At 42.0% G+C, this 19754-nt stretch overlaps 1 protein-coding gene across 5 annotated transcripts in view; it reads left to right on the top strand.

Annotated features, from left to right (window-relative positions):
- The window catches only part of THEGL (theg spermatid protein like), a 42725-nt gene extending 23729 nt beyond the window's left edge, over positions 1-18996 (top strand). For 2 of the 5 annotated variants that reach the window (XM_039345220.1, XM_039345223.1), the window contains exons 7-9: positions 15595-15726; positions 17208-17383; positions 18822-18996. In XM_039345220.1, the coding sequence (XP_039201154.1) occupies positions 15595-15726; positions 17208-17383; positions 18822-18936 (423 nt within the window). In that variant the 3' untranslated portion in view covers positions 18937-18996. Of the gene's footprint in view, positions 1-1731; positions 1802-15594; positions 15727-17207; positions 17384-18821 lie in introns of all 5 variants that reach the window. The other 3 variants (XM_039345221.1, XM_039345224.1, XM_039345222.1) reach the window with 3 other exon arrangements.
- Positions 18997-19754: the final 758 nt, after the last annotated feature.

Genomic DNA, 19754 nt, shown 5'->3' with positions numbered 1-19754 from the left:
TTAATTGATCAGAAAGGTTATTACAGTCCAGGCAGTTATAAGGAAATGTTAAGTTCTAAAGAATATTTTATAGTTAAAATGTTATTGAACTCTTTAGCGGGAGCATTATTGGAGGCAGAGGTACAAATGCAATCTTCAAAGTGAACCATGCATAATAAGCTTTTTTAAAAAAAAAAAAAAAAAAAGCCACCACTCTACGGAAATCGATCATTTTTACTTGAGAGCGTAGAGTTTGGTATAATATCTCATTGCTGAGATAACACTTCAAATCTGTTCACAGAATTCAGAGATCCAGAAATTAGATCCTCGATAGAAGCCTTTGAGGTGAGGAGAGTATTTTCAATTGTTTTGCTGCCGTTGTTGGTTTCAAGAGTCTAGGGCAGATTCTGTGTCTTCTTTTCCTGACCACAGCAACAGGAATATTATGTTGCAGGTCAGAAAATTAAATTCATAAAAGTAATTGAAATTTTAAAAAATGGTAAAATGAGCGGTCAGAAAGAGGAAAATTAGAAAAACCAGGTTAAAAAAAATTATATAGTAGTTCTTGACTTACAATCATTTGTTTAATGACTGCTTGAAGTGCCAACAGCACTGAAAAAAGTGAGTTATGACTGTTTTTCACAGCGTGCTCATGGTCATATTAGCAAACTTTGGATGCTTGGCAACTGGCATGTATTTATGATGGTTGCATTGTCCTAGGATCATATGATTTTCTGATAAGCAAAGCCAATGGGGAAGCTAGATTCACTTAACAACAGTGTTACTAACTTAACAACTATAGTGATTTACTTAATAACTCTGGCATGAAAGGTCATAAAATGGGGCAAAATTCACTTAACAACTGTCTTGCTTAGCAATGGAAATTTTGGGCTTAATTGTGGTTGTAACTCAAAGACTACCTGTATAGAGCTTACTAAAGGAATTGCCATTGCAACACTGTGTGGTTGTTGTTATTGTTGTTTTAAAAAAACTATGGCCTATTCATATAACTTTTGTAGAGATCTTGGGAAGAAGAACAGATGGAAGTTATGTTGCTAGAATTTGTCTGTATATATAACAGGTTACTTTCATATAGTATGAATATATCCAATATTCTGTTGTGGATTGTCTTTGGATTATAATGTGATTATGAACCACATTAGATTTTACCAGTCTGAGCAGAAAAACTAGTTCATATCTGGTTTAAAATATTACTACTTCTATTACTTTTAAGTGTCTAAGGCAGTGGTTCTCAACCTTTTTAATGCCGCGACCCCCAACCAGTCGTAAGTCGAGGACTACTCAACCAGTCGTAAGTCGAGGACTACTCAACTGGTGCAGCACCGTTTGCAGAATGGGACTTTTGGCGGGCTCAGCAGGGCAGAGACAGCCTGGACAATTCCTATTGGCTTTTGAAAGCCAATAGAATTAGACTCTATTCAAGAGAGTCTATTCTATTGGCTTTCAAAAGCCAATAGAATAAAAGGGAGTAGCACAGCTAAGGAAAAGGGGGGGGGGGAAATGGCGGACTGCATTGTTTGGCGACCCCTGTGAAATGGTTCTTCGACCCCAAACGGGGTCCCGACCCACAGGTTGAGAACCACTGGTCTAAGGACAATTTATTCTTTCAGCACTTAGACATCTGAAAAATTGTTCCAAGAAAATAAAAAAAGAGCATTCTTAACCATTGTATCCTCTACTGTGTAGATGATTCAAAAACAAGAATCATGACCAAATCCATCTCTAATATAGAAATGCAGAGGAAGGGAAGAAAGAAATGCAAAGAAAGGGAAGAAAGAAAGAAACCAAACCAAATGTACAGGTATAGTATAGGGGATACCTTGCTCAGCAGTAATAACTGTGAGGGGGATCTTGGAGTCCTAGTGGACAATCATTTAAATATGAGCCAGCAGTGTGCTAAAGCTGCCAAAAAAGCCAACACAGTGCTAAGCTTCATTAACAGAGGGATAGAATCAAGATCACGTGAAGTATTAATACCACTTTACAATGCCTTGTTAAGGCCACACTTGGAATACTGCATCCAGTTTTGGTCACCACGATGTAAAACAGATGTTGAGACTCTAGAAAGAGTACAGAGAAGAGCAACAAAGATGATTAGGGGACTGGAGGCTAAAACATATAAGGAACAGTTGCTGGAATTGGGTATGTCTAGTTTAATGAAGAGAAGGACTTGGGGGGGGGGAACATGATAGCAGTGTTCCAATATCTCAGGGGCTGCCACAAAGAAGAGGGAGTCAAAGCGCCTGAAGGCAGGACAAGAAGCAATGGATGGAAACTAACCAAAGAGAGAAGCAACCTAGAACTAAGGAGAAACTTCCTGACAGTTAGAACAATTAACCAGTGGAACAACCTGCCTCCAGAAGCAGTGAATGCTCCAACACTGGAAGTTTTTAAGAAGAAACTGGACAGCCATTTGTCCAAAATGGTATAGGGTTACCTGCCTGAGCAGGGGGTTGGGGTTGGACTTGATGACCTCCAAGGTCCCTTCCAACTTTATTATTATTATTATGGATCATCGCACAGTCAGCCAGATGTTCAGACTGGATTTGGCATTTTGTCTACCTATCGAGTCCTTACCCAGGACCTGGGATAGGCAGATGTGAATGTTTGATGGTATTACAGATATCGTCGCAGGATGGAAGCAGTTCCTAGTAAGGCTGCCTTTTGCAATTGACTAATAGTGAATTTGTCAATGCCAATGGTGTTCAAGTGGTGCTCCAGTTGTTTCGGGATTGCACCCAAGGAGCCTATTACTATTGGTACTACTCTTGCTTGCTTTTGCCACAATCTTTCTATTTCTATTTGTAGGTCTTCGTATTTTGTTATCTTCTCCAGTTCTTTCTCGTCTATTCTGCTGTCTCCAGGCACTGCCACGTCCACTATCCAGACTTTTTTGTCTTTCTTATCGACAAGTGTTAAGTCTGGGGTATTATGTTGCAGGTGGTTGTCTGTTTGAATTCTGAAGTCCCAGAGCAGTTTAATTTTATCATTTTCTATGACTTTCTCTATTTTATGATCCCACCAGTTTTTACTTACAGGCAAATGATATTTTTTGCAGATCTTCCAATTTATTATTATTATTATTACTATTATTACTATTACTACTATTACTATTACTATTACTATTACTATTATAAAGGAAGGAAGGAAGGAAAAAAATAGGAAACAGTGAGATAGATAGCATCTGCCACTGTTTTTTGTTTCCTGATTTCCATTCACAAAAGGTTTGATCTGTTGGCCTGCTGTATTTTCTTTCCTCATGAGCTCTAACAATTTTTACCCCCACCCACACATATACAAAATAGTAGCCATAAAAACAAGAAAAATCCATAGTCAGAATATTTATTAAGCCAACTGAAGCTTTATAGAACATTGGTTTCAACTGGTTATTAAGTACAAAGGAGATTAGAAGCTATGCTGATAATTTCTGTATCCAGCCTCACATCATTTTCTTGCTGTGAACCTCACTGCCATTATGTTTCAAAATTGTGTGTTCCTTCCCCTTTATAGCACTAACACTCATAAGGACATGTTGTTGTGCTGAATGTTGCATGGAACTTCTGTTGCGTCCTTGGCGGGAAAACAGACACGAGAAGCAGCTGGAGTTCTCAGTTTCTTTTATTCAGCGTTCAGCTTACAGGAAGATGGCTTCAGCCTCGCCCAAACGCCTCGCAGCCTCTTATATAGGCAACTCCCGGGTAAATGGGTTACTTTTCCCGCGCCAGCACCCGCGCATGCGCACGGCGCTGGCGACAGCCTGTCTGGTCCCGGGCAGCTTTGCACCTGCCCGGGACTGCCTGCAAACGCCCGAGCCGTTTGCAAGGCTCGGGACATAACACCCCTTTCCCCCGGGCTAAAACTACTACCAACATACAACATTTATTTTATATGACATTTTGTTCCCCAGTGCTCCCACTGTTTACTGGCCTTTGCCTTGCCAGCAATGTTATGTAGTCTTCTAGGTACTTGGGAGATTTCTTTGCTCTCTGTGACCTTCTTAGCTGTGGATTACTGGCATAAGTCCCCTGACTGGAGGGAGGCGTGAGCCTGTTCTCTCTATTGTGTCCTGGTGTCTTCCAAGGACTGTGCCCCGATGCCTGGCCTGCTTGCTTGCCCACCGGGCTCGTCAGGCCAGGGCTTCTGTTACTTTGTGACCTGGTTGACCTACCTAGCTGTAGACCCTCAGGCCCCTTGAAGTGATAGCCGCTGCTGGGCGTCTCTGTAGAACCTCCTAGGTCAGTCCAAGACCTGTCAGGAGGCTGTCCATTCCCTGAACCCCATTCTGTGTTCGGGCTCGTGTGGGTTTCTGTACTTTCCCAAAACTCAGGTGTTCCCTGATTTGTGCTAGGGTTGTTGTAGTCGGGACTTGGTTCCTCGACTAACTCTGTGTATGTTTGACCCCCTGTAGGATTTGGGGTAAGGTCAGGCCAACCTTGGGAATTGTGTGCCAGTTCTCTTGCGGGGAATGATTTGTTGGGATGCCCCCGGGTATCCTCCGTTGCTGGAGTGCTGTGTGATGTGAGTGGAAAGTGAGTATGCCCCCGGGGTGACTCCCTGGCTGGAGTAGGCGTGGATGCCTGGTAGTTAGGTAAGCTCATGGAATTCCTGTTCGGAGCTCTCGCGGAACCCTGGGATGGGCCGTTTGTGGCTCCCTCAGTGGAGATGGGCAGCAGCTCGTGCCCTTCCCTTTGCTCCAACGGGTCCCCCTCCCCCCCTGGAAAAGACCCAGGAGTCTCAGCAGAAAAGTCTCGCCTAGAGCGAAGTTGGTCGATGTGCCGACGCAGGACACGACCGTTGTCCAGGGCAACCTCGTAGGAGAGAGGACCTGTGATCCTGGACACAGAAGCGGGGACCCATGTATGACCAGGCCCGTAATTGCGAGCCCAAACCGGGGCACCCACAAGTAGTTGTCTAGGTGCCCTAGGATGTGAGGTAGATGAAGGCAGTCTGTCCGGATGCAACCGGTCAAGTCTAGTAGTAAGTTGGCGCCCCCAACGAAGTTCAGCTGGACTTCTCCCTGTAGAAGTGGACGGTGTGGTGCGATAAGAAAGGAGAAAGTCAGCCAACCTGTGATGCCAGTCCCCGTAGGTGAGTCTCTTCAAGGCGTCCTTTGCGATGCGCACCATGCGTTCAGCCATACCGTTGGTGGACGGGTGAAAAGGCGCAGACGTGGCATGACGAATCAGGTTTGCCTGTAAGAAAGCTTGGAATTCGGAGGAGGTGAATTGAGGGCCGTTGTCGGACACAATGACATCTGGCAGCCCGTGTGCAGCAAAAATCCCCCTCAGTACCTGAATAGTCTTTGCAGTGGTGGTGGATGAGACAGGCACAACCTCAAGCCATTTTGAATGGCTGTCAACAAGGACCAAGAAGAACTGGCCCTGAAAGGGCCCAGCGTAGTCAATGTGCACCCTAGACCATGGGGACTGTGTTTCCTCCCATCTATGCACAGGAGCTTGGGGCATCTCTGGGCGAGATCGTTGGCACAGGTGGCATGCGTGTACCTTAGCTTCAATATCTTTATCTAAACCAGGCCACCACAAGTGGCTTCGTGCAAGAGCCTTCATACGAACAATGCCAGGATGACCCTCGTGGAGGGATTCTAAGACCCTAGTCCTCATTGAGGTGGGAATGACAACTCTGTTTCCCCAAAGCAGACAACCCTGAGAAAGGGACAGTTCGTTCCTTTTGGACCAGAAACTCTGAAACTCAGGACTAGGGCAGTGCTCAGGCCAACCCGGACAGGACCCAGGAGCGGACACGTGAAAGTGTGTGATCTGTACCTGTTTCAGCGGTAACATCCCTGGCACTAAGAGGGAGCTCGGGCAAGGCTTGGATTGATAGAATGTTGACAGCTGGCGCGGGGTCAGCTTCTACTACTGGCAGAGGCAACCTACTGAGGCCATCAGCATGGCCCATTTCTTTCCCAGGCTTGTGGAGTAATGAAAAATCATATGCAGACAAAAAAATAGACCACCTAAGCATTCTAGGGGAAATGATGTGGGGAGTCTGCTTACGTGTGGTAAACAGTCCCAGCAGAGGCTTATGGTCAGTGAAGACCGTGAAATGCCTGCCATATAGAAAATCGTGGAATTTTTTAATTCCAGCAACAACAGCCAGAGCCTCCCTGTCTATCTGAGCGTAGTTGCGCTCGGCAGAAGACAGTGTTCTGGAGTAGTATGCAATAGGAACCTGAGTTCCATCAGACCTGAGGTGACTCAGGACAGCTCCAACCCCGTAGGGGGACGCATCACAAGCGATGCACACAGGGAGAGACTCGTTGAAATGTGCAAGAACACTGTTAGAAGTGAGCAAGGCCTTGACTTCTTTAAAGCAAGCCTCATGCGCTTGTGACCACAGCCACACAGCCTGTTTGTCTAGTAGCCTGTGAAGAGGCTCAGCTACACTAGCTTTATGTGGAAGAAAAGAATTGTAGAAATTCAGGAGGCCTAGGAAGGCCTGAAGTTCGGCCTTAGACTTTGGCCTGGGTGCTTCTAAAATAGCAGTTAGTTTGGATTCAGCAGGATGAATCCCAGCAGCATCAATTTTGAATCCCAGAAATTCAGTAGAAGGCACCCCGATCTTGCATTTGTCTTTTCTGAGCTTGAGGCCTGATTCCCTGAATCTTAACAGGACAGCCCTAAGTCTTTCAGCTAGAATGTGTGTGGAGTCTCCTGCAATCAAGACATCGTCAAAGTAGGGGCAGACCCCTGGTATACCTCGTAGTGTGTTTTCCATTACGCTTTGGAAAATCCCAGGAGCGACATTCACTCCAAACTGTAGCCTTTTTACTTTAAAGGCTCCCCTGTGGGTCACAATGGTCTGAGCTATGGCAGCATCATCATCAACAGGCAGCTGTTGATATGCTTGAGCTAGGTCAAGCTTTGCAAAAACACGCCCCCCCTTGAGAGAGGCCAGGATGTGACTGACCACAGGAACAGGATAGGCATGTTGCTGCAATGCCTTATTGAGTGTGCATTTGTAATCAGCACAAATGCGAATGTCCCCATTTGCCTTTAGAGGCGTGACAATGGGGGTCTCCCACGGGCTGGAATCAACAGGTTCTAGGATTCCCTGTTGGATTAGTTTGTCTAGTTCAGTGTCAATCTTACTTTTTAAAGCAAAAGGGACCCTTCTTGCTTTAATCCTAATGGGAGTGACAGTGGGGTCTAGCTTTAAGGACACAGGTGGTCCTTTGAATGTGCCCAGCTGGGGGCTGAAAACATCTGCAAATTCTTTGCAGACTTCCTGTAGGTCGAGTGTTTGTAAGCTGTTGAGTCCTGTGACGTGTATCCCCAGGGCCTCAAACCAATCGAGTCCTATGAGACTCGTTCGTTCACCCCCTACTACTAATAAGTCTAGTGGACCTTCAAAGCTCTTGTATTGCACGTTAAGGGTGGCCTCCCCCTTAACACACACTCTTGAGTTCTGAAAATCTGTTAATACAATATCAGAAGGCCTTAACTTGGCCTTAGACCCACTACTGGAACAAATCTTCCTAAATGTATGCAATGAAATGATGGACAGGGCAGACCCTGTGTCTAGTTCCATAGATAATGGAACCCCTTGTAGCTTCACGTTGAGTGACAGCTTTTTCTTCATGGGCTTGTGTGTGCCTGTTCTACAGATGCTTCTTCGCGAAGCGCAAAACCCTACCCTATTCTGGCTGGGGAATCTGGTACCTTTCAGGCGTTCTTCTTGGGGTTGTGCCTTTCGTCGGCTCAGACACACAGCTGCAATATGCCCTTGTTTGCCGCATGCCCGGCAGGTAGCGGAGCGGAACTTGCAGTCGGTTCTCCTGTGGCGACCTCCACAGCCGATGCACTTGAGCGGAGCCGAAGAGCTTCCCTTCTGGTTCTCTTCCTTCGCGGGGTGTAGACGGTCGACTTCCTCGTCCGGATCCTCCTCGGAGTTTCGTCGGACGTCTTCCTGGTGCACGGACGCACCCTCTGCACTGTTTCTGATCGGCCGCATGTTTTTGATAGCGCCGCCTGCTGCTTCTTCTGCGGTGACTTCCCTTAAGGCGTCTTGGAAGGATAATTCTTCCTTGGCAAAAAGTCTCTGTTGTAGCTCTCGATGCCTTAGCCCGCACACGAATCGGTCCCTCAGTCGTTCCTCGAGGTCCTTGAACTCGCAGGGCTTGGCGGCCTTCCGTAGCGCGGCGATGTATTCCTTGGCTGTTTCACCGGACCGTTGATCCCTCTGCTCGAAGGTGTGGCGCCATGAGATAACGGACACCTTGGGGTGGAAGTGCTCTTTCAGCAGCTTCTTCAGGTCTGCGTAGCTTACAGACTCTACTGGAACAGGTGCTACAAGATTTTCTGCGATTTCGAAGGCGTCTTGGCCGCAAACGCAAAGCAGGGTGGCGGCCTTCAAGCTATCTTCCCTCACTTGGTTTGCCTTGAAGTAGTTCTCCATTCTGGATACGTAGGACTCCCACCGCTCTGGATGTGAGACGTCGAATTCCGAAAGCCTTCCGATTTTCGCCATCTTCGGATCTTCAGGAGACGGGTCTATCAGCCAGCCTACCCCCGAATGCGCACCGGATTGGCGGGTAGCTGCCGAGTCGACGCCGTTCCTCTTCCGCCGCTCAGGACTCCTTGGGTAAGCTTACACTTCTTCCTTTCCAGGTAGTGCAAGGCATCCCATCCTCGTCGCCAGTGTTGCGTCCTTGGCGGGAAAACAGACACGAGAAGCAGCTGGAGTTCTCAGTTTCTTTTATTCAGCGTTCAGCTTACAGGAAGATGGCTTCAGCCTCGCCCAAACGCCTCGCAGCCTCTTATATAGGCAACTCCCGGGTAAATGGGTTACTTTTCCCGCGCCAGCACCCGCGCATGCGCACGGCGCTGGCGACAGCCTGTCTGGTCCCGGGCAGCTTTGCACCTGCCCGGGACTGCCTGCAAACGCCCGAGCCGTTTGCAAGGCTCGGGACATAACAACTTCCTTTTTAAGTCTGTTTTCAGCTGATTGCTTACCAGTAGTGCTTCGGCATCAGACCAGATTATATGATCTGTCTTGCACAGAGTCTTCATAAAAACTCTCATTTTTGTTCATTGACTCATAATCATTTCCCATTCTGTAATAATGACTAGCATCCTGTCAGTTAGACCATTAGGTAATGTTTATTTTATTTGCTTGATGTTGCTTTAGCTAGAGATGGATTTTTATTTATAAACACTCGTTAAAAAAAAATCAATGGATTACCAAACTTCCATCCTTTCTATTGCAAGCATACCAAGATCGCACCCATCTTCCCTCCCTTTTTGCTCCAGTGTGAGGAAGCCATTTGTTGTGACTCTGTCCTCTCAACCAAGTTTCCATTTCAGGGCCAGGATCAAAGCTAGATCAAAGTGATCTAGCAGGCAGTTTTTTTTAACCTGATGGAAAATTCAATAAAATTTCCTATGCAGTTATTCTGGTTTGCAAGGAGGAAGAAGGTTCTTCAGAGACATCAGCAAAATGAAACCCCAATTTGCCAGCTGCAAGACCATCCCTGTCCATGGCAATTTCTGCTTAGGCTACCAGAGAGACCAGAATCTCTCGGACAACCAATTTTTTTTTTCTTGTTAGACTCTAGTAGGAAGAGTGATCTCACAGAAGATATGAGGAGGGAGTTCCCCAGAATTATGGTCTGCTTTTTTGTCATCTCCATCAAACTTCCATACTTGCTGGAGAGAGAAAAATCTAGGGAATCCTTTGTGTTCTCTACTGCCTTTCCTTGTGCTTCCCCCAAAGGAGCCTCCAACAACTTCAGTTCCCCCACCCCACTAACACACACACACACACACACACACACACACACACACACACACGACATAATGAGAAAGCACCAAGGGTGAAAGCCACACAACATGGACTTTCTAGTACCAATGACGTGGACTTTGTAGTATAAAAATATGTAGGCCAAGGCATGAGCGAACCAGATTTGACAAAGGCAGCTCTTTTTAACCCCATCCATGGCATTGAAGAAATAAGCTATTGGTCATAGACCTACAAACTTTGATCTATTGCTAAGACTGAGGGAAAATTACTTTTTAAAATGGCTTCTTCTGCCTCTCCCTTCTTCTTGAGAATAGTTTCTACACTACAGAAGCAATAATAGTTTTCCTAATAGCAATAAATGGTTTTCCTAGACTACAAGTTCTTCAAAGTAGCTTTTACTATGTCCAGGAGGCATTGGGCAAGGAGCACCAATTCCGTCCAGTGGAAATGGAGCTCTTCCATTGGCTGCAGAGCTTCTTGATAATAGCTATGTTAATGAATAAACATTAAAGGTGGGATTGGTTTTCCTTCTGTATGGAAGCAAAGAAAGGGAGAGTCATATAAATCCTATATTACAGAGGGAAGAAGTACAACATCCTGAAAACCCAACATCAGATGGAGCATTTTGATGAGAAATTAATACACATCTCTAGAAATATCCAGGGCATCTTTAACTTTTTCTAACTTTAAGGACCTTGATGGCCAATTGCTTGAATTATTATTTGTGGACTGTACTATAAATTACTTTGGAAGCCAGTTTTGTTTTGGGTATGTAATTCATAAAAGCCTAGTCAAGCAAAGTAATCCTTTTAGGAAAATGGCCAAGCCGAGAAGTCCTTAAAATACCATAAGTGCTAGACGTTTTATAAAGAATTAGAAAGCTGCAGGTTACAAGAAATCTATTTTAAAGTTGCCTGCCATTGTTATATGTAACTATTTGTTTCAAAGGCAAGAAATAAGAGGTTCAGGATCAGAAGTACTGTTGCCAGAGACAAGACTTAAAATCTATCCTCCAAAGCTTTTCCTTCAAGAGAGAAGAAGACAAAATACTGAAAAGTATTTTAAGCACAAACTCCCAGGGATCCTCCCATACCAGGATGGATGAAATACCAGATGAAGTTGCTTTGCAGGCCAAAGGTTTTCTATCCTTGGTCTACACCAGGGGTAGGCAACCTTGGCTCTTTTATGACTCGTAGACTTCAACTCCTAGAATGGAGCATGGCTGGCTCAGGAATTCTGGGAGTTGAAGTCCACGAGTCATAAAAGAGCCAAGGATGCCTACCCCTGATCTACACTATCTTTGCTGAACCCTCTTGCTCCTGATTCACACTGAAAAACCTGCTGTTTCAGCAAGCTGAGAAAAATCTTTCATACTACCTCAGCCTTCTACCTTTGGCTATGTTAGTGTGTTGTTTGCATTTTAAAAAGGGATTTTTCAAATCTTCTGTCATGGTAGATGGCATAGTTTGTATTGTAAAGTTTGTTGTGCTTAAAACACTTTTCAGTATTTTGTCTCCTCTTTTTGAGGAGACGATGTAATTTTCACTCTTCAAGAAACCTCTTCTTGATTTTTATTTTTATTTTTAAATATGTTTTATTAATTTTTTTAACATAATCGCCTTAATATTCGGTAAATAGTGTGTTGTCTGGGTTTACATTTAAGAAACATTCACTAACAGTTGATTTCTATAATCTATAATCCACATAATAACTTTACTTGATTTCCTCTTTTTCCCATAATGTTCTCTTTTACCAACCTTAAGTTAATACAATTCTTGTTGTTTTAATGAATGACGATTGAATATAAAAGTTTTCTAATATTTCTACAAATAATAATTACATCAATATAATATTCCTTTTCTATCTAGTCATTCTGGTTGTCTCATCATAGATCCTGTTTACAGTTCTTGTTTACATTTGTTTTTCCCACAATGTTCAAAACATTCTTACTGGTTAAAATTTTCTCAAAGTTAATTACATTTAAATATGTAAGTCTATTTTTTCTCATGTAAGCCAACCCAATACTTTTACCTTTCTTAAGAAATAAATAAGACTAAAAAAAGAAAAAATAAGAATAAGAATAAAAATAAAAAGATAGTATGCTACTTAAAATCCCTATTTCCTGTAAGCTAATACGGTACATATTTATTTCCCCCAAAAATCGTTCTTTTTACCATAATTAAAAATATATTTCATCTTTAAATATTCCATTTAATAAATCTAGTCCTCTAGTCTTTTAACTCTTATTCAAAACATTTTTAATCCATTGTAATTTTCTTAAAGTCAATCACCTTTAAATATCTAAAACATTTTTTTTATATAAGCCATTCCAATTCATTTATATTACTCATATCAAGAAATAAAATAAAAAGAAAGAAGAAAAAGAAATCACTATGTTACTTGAGGGGCTCTTCCCTCTTAAAATCAAATTCATATCCAAAATTTTTCTATTTCTTTAACCATATTTGAGCAGGTGTTTGTTTTTTAAATATTCTCTCTGATAGGCCCCGTCATCTATTTTCTTAATTTTCACTTAGCCTTTTTCTTTTGCCCAGTATCTTTCTTAATCAATATGTTCTGCTGAATCAAAAAATCTTTCCATATTCTTGTAGGTGTTACTGTAGATATAAAAGGTAAGTCAAGACTTCTGGTTTGCCGCTGTGGCCACCGCGGCCACTGGAAGGCAAACTCCGTCTTCCACATCCGATTTCGCACTGCTGAGAGACCCTGGAAAGGGTCAAAAGTCACCCTGTAGGGGAGACAAGCACAGAGGGTACCCCCACTTGATCGCAGGAGGGCGGTATCCCTTCTGCTCGATCCGGGGCAACCATCCAAACCAGCGGACGTAAGACTGGCCATAGAAATATGACCCGTCTCTAGGCTGCAGACAGTCAAAGTCAAACTTACCACCAGGCATCTATAAAGCAGCATGGATGAGAATGGGTGAGATCTGAACCTCTCTTTAATCCTAATTATTTTTTCTACCTGTATAAGCTGCACAAAGTATTTTCCCACCTGTGGAGAGAGGGAAGGGAAATTCTGTACCACCCTCTAAAAACAGCAGCGACTGATTATCCAGGGGAGTTTAAAACGCTGAAAGAATAACTTGATTCTAACTGGATTTTTATCTTTCTAAAATTTGAGGACTAAAAGATTTCTTATTCTTATTGAAGATTTGGGTTTTTACCTACAAAAAAGAAGTAAAATTGAAAAAAAATGTAAAAATTTTGAACTTAAAAAACAAAAATCTTAAACATTGTGGCCGACATCTTGTGGCTAAACCTGATATTACAACTTGTTATTGTCTAAAAGAGACTTGGCTTGAAGCCCAGACTATAGATAAGACTTTTGCAACCTTGACAGACATCAACTGTGAGAAGCCCAGCTGTGTTCCATACTCAGTGACAAAATTATTTTCATTCTCTGATTGTAAAGCTTTTAATTTAACACACCACTAAGAGAACATGGATGAAGATCAGGAACAGATTCTTTTTATGCTGAAAGCAATTTATGAAACTATTCTTACAGCCACTGATGAAATAAGAAGCTACAGAAAAGAACAAGATGTCAGCCTAGATATATGAACCCAAACTTTGATCACAACTAAAGAATCAGCTACACAGAATATAATAGAAGAAATGGAACAATTAAATACTGTGATAGAAGGTTTAACTGATCAACGAACATAGTTAACAGAAAACCCAGGAAAGGGACTGACAACATTGAAAATGGAAAAGACTTTCTATATATAAACCAGAAGAAACCTGAGGATGAAGAAGAAGAACAGACTGAAGGGAAAATAAACATTTCAGGAGAGAGATAATTTGTTAGCTCTTCCAAAAAAATGGCAATGGGATGACCTCTTTTATCAAACAACATATATAACAACAGAGGGATAACTATTTAACCATTCAGTAATTTCAAACTTATCCAGATTTAGGTTTTATAATAATTTCATTTCATTTCAATATGTTTTGGTCCTCCATAAAAGGTTTAATTCGCCACTTCCATTACTAAAAGGATGGGGCAAAAATCCCCCTCCACTTTCAGAGGGTTTTTTTTTGCTTCTTGGGATTTTTTTTTCCTTCAGGAGTTGATAAGTAGGATAGAGAAAATCGATGTTCTTACCCAGATTCAAATGTGCTGTTTACAATCAGCTTAAAATAGTGCTTTTGACTTCGGTTGCTTGCAGCTTGGGCTAGACACTGAAGTTAGGCTAGCCTTTCTCCTGTTAGTTTCTGGAAGGCTTCTCCTGAACCAATCAGGTCGACCACCGTGTCTCCGAGGTCCCCGGGACTTACTTCCTTCTTTGCCGCCTCTTCGGTTCAGCTTCTGGTCCATTTAGGGTCCCCTAACAGGAAGAAACTCAGCCAAAGGGCACGGAGTCCTGAACCCCTCAACTGCTGCGCTACTGCGCAGGACCAGAAATCTCTTCTTGGTTTTTAATATGCTGCAAAGCAAATCTCTAACCAAATATACCACTTGAAACCAGAACTGCTCAATAGTGGGATTATAAGATGAATTTGGAAAGAGCAGGTTTAATTCTGAAGCTCTGAGATGAAATGATTGTGAATAAAATATAAAGAGATTAGAAAGATTTTGGCCTAAATAGCTTTTGCTATTATGATGAATCTACTCTTGTGCTGTATTTACTCATCAACCTTGATTGTTTAATTTTTCCTAGGAAAGGAATGTGATTTTTTTTTTGCTGAAAAGAGACTTAAATTAGAAAAATGACAGAGGGAAAGACCAAGTGGTGAGATTCAGCCAGTTCGCACCACTTCAGCAGAACCGGTAGCTAATTTTTTGTTGCCCAGGCCCAGAATGGACTTCCGGAAGCGGCATCCACACAGAGAACTGGTTGTTCACATATTTGAATCCCACCACTGGAAATACCTGATGAAAGGCAGAAGAAGGTTGAAGAAAAAATGGAAGGACTAAGAATCTGCACTAGGATGCTGGAACTAGAGAGGAGAATATTGGGGGGAAACCATGAGATTATTGGGGCATTTCACAACTTTCTAGGAGAATCGTTAAGAAAGCTTGGAGCAGGAGGGCCAGTTACAATTATAATTTGCTTTTCTGCCCAAATCACATTACTGTGAATTGCAAAACTGATCATACAGTAAGGATAGGAAAGAGGGGGGAAAGAAAGTTGAATAATCTTTGGCCCAGAACTCTGACACAATTATCCCTCTGGAAAACACATTTATATCGAATATGTGAATACATTTGCCTATGATCTTCTGATTTTGGGCTGTACGTTAGCATTATGTGTTTTCCAGATGGCCCGTGTCTCAGATGACCAGCCCTTGAGGTAAAATAGAAATTTGCTGGTCTGAAAATTTACATTTTCATTGCTGGGGAAAGGAAACAGAACTGTGCAGTTTTGACAGCTGGTTTTCAGAGTCTAGGTTTCTGAGGATGGACTTACCTGCACTCTCATATGAGAGTTTGCCCCCTCATGTACTCAAGAGGAAATACTATCTCGGATAAGAAGCCATTGCCATATGCCCCTCCCAAAATTAGAATGAGCAAATAAGCAGATTTTCTTGTGTATCATAACTATTGGCGTGAACTTTGTCTGTACAGATCCTTTCTGGTCTACTGTATATAGATTAAAGATGCATCAGCTTGACTTGAGACTAAATAAGAAGTGTATACCCAACCTGCTCTTTCTTCTTCCACAGGATCCTTGGGAGCTATTACTGGGGGAGAAAGAAATGTTATTTTTCTTGGCATCTGACCATTTTTCTTTTTGTTTGTTGGCTGATTGGTTGGTTGGTTTTGTAATCAAATTTGCTTTATTGTTGGTTTATTTTTCCTATCTAGCCTGAAAGAGAGATTTCAAAGGCTGCAAGAAGAGCTGAAGCTAGCCCAAGATTACAGCAACTTGCCCAGCCAGTAGTTAGGCAAAAAATGCAGTTATATGAAAATACATGCATGGAGTTCCCAATCCGTCAAGTAATTTTTTTTTACTTTGATACTTCTATGTTGATATAAGGGATAAGATTGCAAGGTAGGATCAAGCAGTTATCCGGCTGGAAAGAACCTTTATGTAAATAGATCTCAATAATTTCCCAAGCCATCAAGAGACTGGCTAGTTCTGTTGAATGGAAGTACTATATAAAGATCAGAGCATAGATCTGAGATGATCATTTATATCATATATAAAGGCCCCGATTTCTGTTTCTTGGTATTGTAGTAGGCAATTTATTTTGGCTAGGGCTTATTCTTGTTCGTAATAAAATATTCTAATTTAGCTGAATTGTGCTGGGAATCTTGTATCAAGTCAACTGAAGGGCTGAATAAAGAGTCAAAAGTCTAAAGAGTTATGATTTACTGCTGAGCCCAAGTGTGAAGCTTGTCACTTTTAATATTGAAGTTAGCTAGGAAGGAATGTTTATCATTGTATGCATAGGATAAATTTGTTAAAAACATCAATATAATACACCTCAATATAATGCCCCAAATTTCCAGCCATCCTATGCCCTTTCCCACTTCTCACAGGCTGCTGCCACTATAGAAAATAAGAAGTAGCTACACAATCACTTCCTCCTCCCACTGCGCCCTGTTCAGTGTCATTGTCAATGCCTTCCTATTCAGACCATCTCTGAGTAGTGTTTCTCATGCCACTGGTACCTACCCCTGATTACTGCTGCTCCTGTAAATGCCCAATAAGCAGCATCCAAGTGAGCATCTTTTATAAGTGAGATCCTCCATCATTTGGCTGAAATGATATTGTAGGAGATGATCAGGCTGAATCCAAGGGAAGGGTCAAACATGTCATAAGTCATGAGTCCTTGCATGGCTGCAAGAGATCTAAGTCCAGCCTACCTTGAATTCCTTTCTATCCTTAACTCTCACAAATTTCCCTTGACCTTTAGTAGTTCAGATTGTTGTAGAGAGCTTAATCTTGCAATAAATCTTTATGCTCATCTGAGTTGCCTGAATCTCCTGATTTCCCTGGTGCTTGACAGGTATAGGGTCTCCTGCTTGAGGGGGTTGGAATAGAAGACCTCCAAGACCTCTGTTATTCTGTTATTCTCCTGCCATGTCCATAAGATAGATCACCACCAAGGACTTCCACCATGTTACCTAGGCAATCTTGACTTAACTCCTTTCTCTAAGGAATGTGACTTAAGTAGATAATCCATTTCTCTTTGGAGAGTCAGCAGATCTTTCTGAATTGATCTTATTCATCTCAGGGTTTGACAGAATCATATATTCAGCTATCCTTGGGACCTGTCACACTCATTCTACTACCTTTAGAATCCTGCCAGAAAGCTTCTCTGTAGCTTTGCCTCTACTTTGCTTTCAGAGATTATTGAGGGAAGAGGAAAGTAGGTCCTAATCCTTTGAGGATGGATTTATCTTGTATCTTAGCTTTTTCAGAAATGTTCTGGAATTAATCCCAGGTTCAAAAATCAGCATTTTTTCTGCAGATACCCCTGACTGCTCTACAAGCTGTCCCAAGTCCAAGGCTACTTGAACTAGCAAGACCAAAAACAATCCCTTCTGACAGTGCCATGGATCGTTCCCCTGAGTGGCCCGTGTCAGTAGCAGCCAAGCAGGCAGTGGCCTCTCCTCGACTCACGGAACTCGCTCAACCTCCCAACAGGTGGGATCTCCCAGATGATCTGATGGCCGTGTTGATGGTCTCACCAACTGTCCATTTGAGGGACAGGATCTTGGCCTTTAGATAACTTTTAAAGGCTCTGAGACAGGGGTCTCCAACCTTGACAACTTTAAGACTTATGGACTTCAACTCCTAGAATTCTGGGAGTTGAAGTCCACAGTCTTAAAGTTGGCAAGGTTGGAGATCTCCACTCTGAGAGACCTAAGGGCAGAAGGATCCTCCGTGCATGCAGAGATCCTAGCTTTCATTGCCCCTCATGCTAGTGTCTTATTCTTTCCGTTGTTTCTGTTCACTGAAGTTATGACCCGGTAAAGAAGAACGTATCAGGAAAGTTGTGAAAATATATTTGTTACATTTCCTTCATTTGAAGACCTTAGCAATCCTTTGAAATGGATCTCCCTCTGTATCTGAAGCCCATGGCAATTGGTGCCATTGCTCGCCTTTCATAAACGCCCTAAGTTCCTTTTCCCCCCCCTATATATGATACATAGCTTCCTGTGCTAGATGTATCTTTCTGCAAACTGTATTCTCTCCAGTTATTTGCTTGACAGGTGACTAAATAACATTCATCCCAATGATTTTATTGGGAACCATTGAGTTTTCTGAAAACAAAGAAACCGCCTGAATTGGATTATTGATGGAATGACTATCATTTGACTAGTAGATATTCCTTCACTGCATATAGGGATGGAGAGACAGACTACTTTTTCATTGTTTTACCTCAGAATATCGGGGTTTTTTTCTATTCTTTTTTCTTCTGCTGAAGCCAATGGGATTTTTAAAAGCAGCAGGAAACATAGATGTTATCACATAATAATAGGGACAAGAAGCTAGTAACAAAACAAAGGTTATGACTTATGACAGCGCAAACCTCATGACTTACATGTAATATCAGGACACAAGTACAAAAAGATTTGTGTTGTGAAAGATTTGTCTTGTGCATATGTTTTGTCGACCGGTTAGAAGAAATTTAGAACTGATCCAGGAAGGTTTATTATCCTACTGACAGAGCAATTCTCTGCCAAGAAAACAGCACAGACCTTAGCAATGTTATATATATTTTTTCCTCATCCAGCATGTGAAACTCTGGGGTTGGATTTCTTTGTGAATCTTGCAGGCAGTTTTATAAAAAAAGAGCAGCATTGAGCTGTGGTGGCACAGTGGTTAGAATGCAGTACTGCAGTGCTTCTGCTGACTCCCAGTTGTCAGCAGTTCAGCAGTTCGATTCTCATCGTCTCAAGGTTGACTTAGCCTTCCATCCTTCTGAGGTCGGTAAAATGAGAACCCGGATGGTTGGGAGCAATATGCTGACTCTGTAAATCTCTTAGAGAGGGCTGTAAAATACTGTGAAGTGGTATATAAGTCTAATTGCTATTGCTATTACTATTGCTAATTAATCTTTTCACATTTCTTTTGTCAGGGCCCCAACCAATCTTGTGCAGTTTAATCCAGATGCCTTTATTGTAAAGGAGTCTGCTAAGAAAGCATTTTGTACAGAAAGAGTCAAGAATTTAGCACAACCAATTACTCGTTGATCACACAGATCACCCACATCTAAATCTCTGTGGCATTTTCAATAAATTAAAGGAACTATAGCCGCATGCTTTTGTCTACTTCTTCTACTGTCATGTTTTGGGTTCCACAAGTTCTTAATAACATCTGAAAAGTAACATCAGCTGAACGAACAACACAGTTATTCACAGTTAAACAGGAGCCTGACTTTTAAATATTAATGTTTGATTTGTATTTTCTCCTGATCCAATGTCATCACATACCTTTCATAACAACTAATAATAGAATTTAAATCTAGATAAAAATCAATAGACAGCAAAAAGCAAAGCAACAATAAAAGAAAAACAGAATTAAAAATAATGCCATAAAACAATACATAAATAAAATGGTAATATCTTTACAATAGAAATAATGAAACGGTATAATAAAAAGTTAAACCCAGATATCTAGAGCCCATGCCAGAAATTCCCAAAAGCTTGGCCTTGCTTTAAGGCTTGTATGAAACTAACATTTGGAACTAACATTTTCTGCTCCTCAAGAAATAAGGAGACATCTAGAGATAGCTTTCAACCAATATCAATGCAACACCATTCACAACTGAAGGGATTTAGATAATACCAGCTTCTGGAAGTATCACCAATATAATTCACCATGAGGACGGAAAAAGTGGTAAGATTTAGTTCAGACATATTGTATACTTTTTGTTTCTTCTGTTAAAATGTGTCTGATTCTCAGAGACTGTCTAGACCAGGGGTAAGCAACCTTGGCTCTTTTATAATTCGTGGACTTCAACTCCCAGAATTCCTGAGCCAGCATTCTGGGAGTTGAAGTCTACGAGTCA

Source organism: Crotalus tigris, unplaced genomic scaffold (assembly GCF_016545835.1).
Source record: "Crotalus tigris isolate CLP2741 ecotype Arizona unplaced genomic scaffold, ASM1654583v1 scf7180000017946.1269602, whole genome shotgun sequence".
Taxonomy (NCBI): domain Eukaryota; kingdom Metazoa; phylum Chordata; class Lepidosauria; order Squamata; family Viperidae; genus Crotalus; species Crotalus tigris.
The sequence above is the reverse complement of the archived record's forward strand: the minus strand, read 5'-3'. Positions and strand labels throughout refer to the sequence as shown.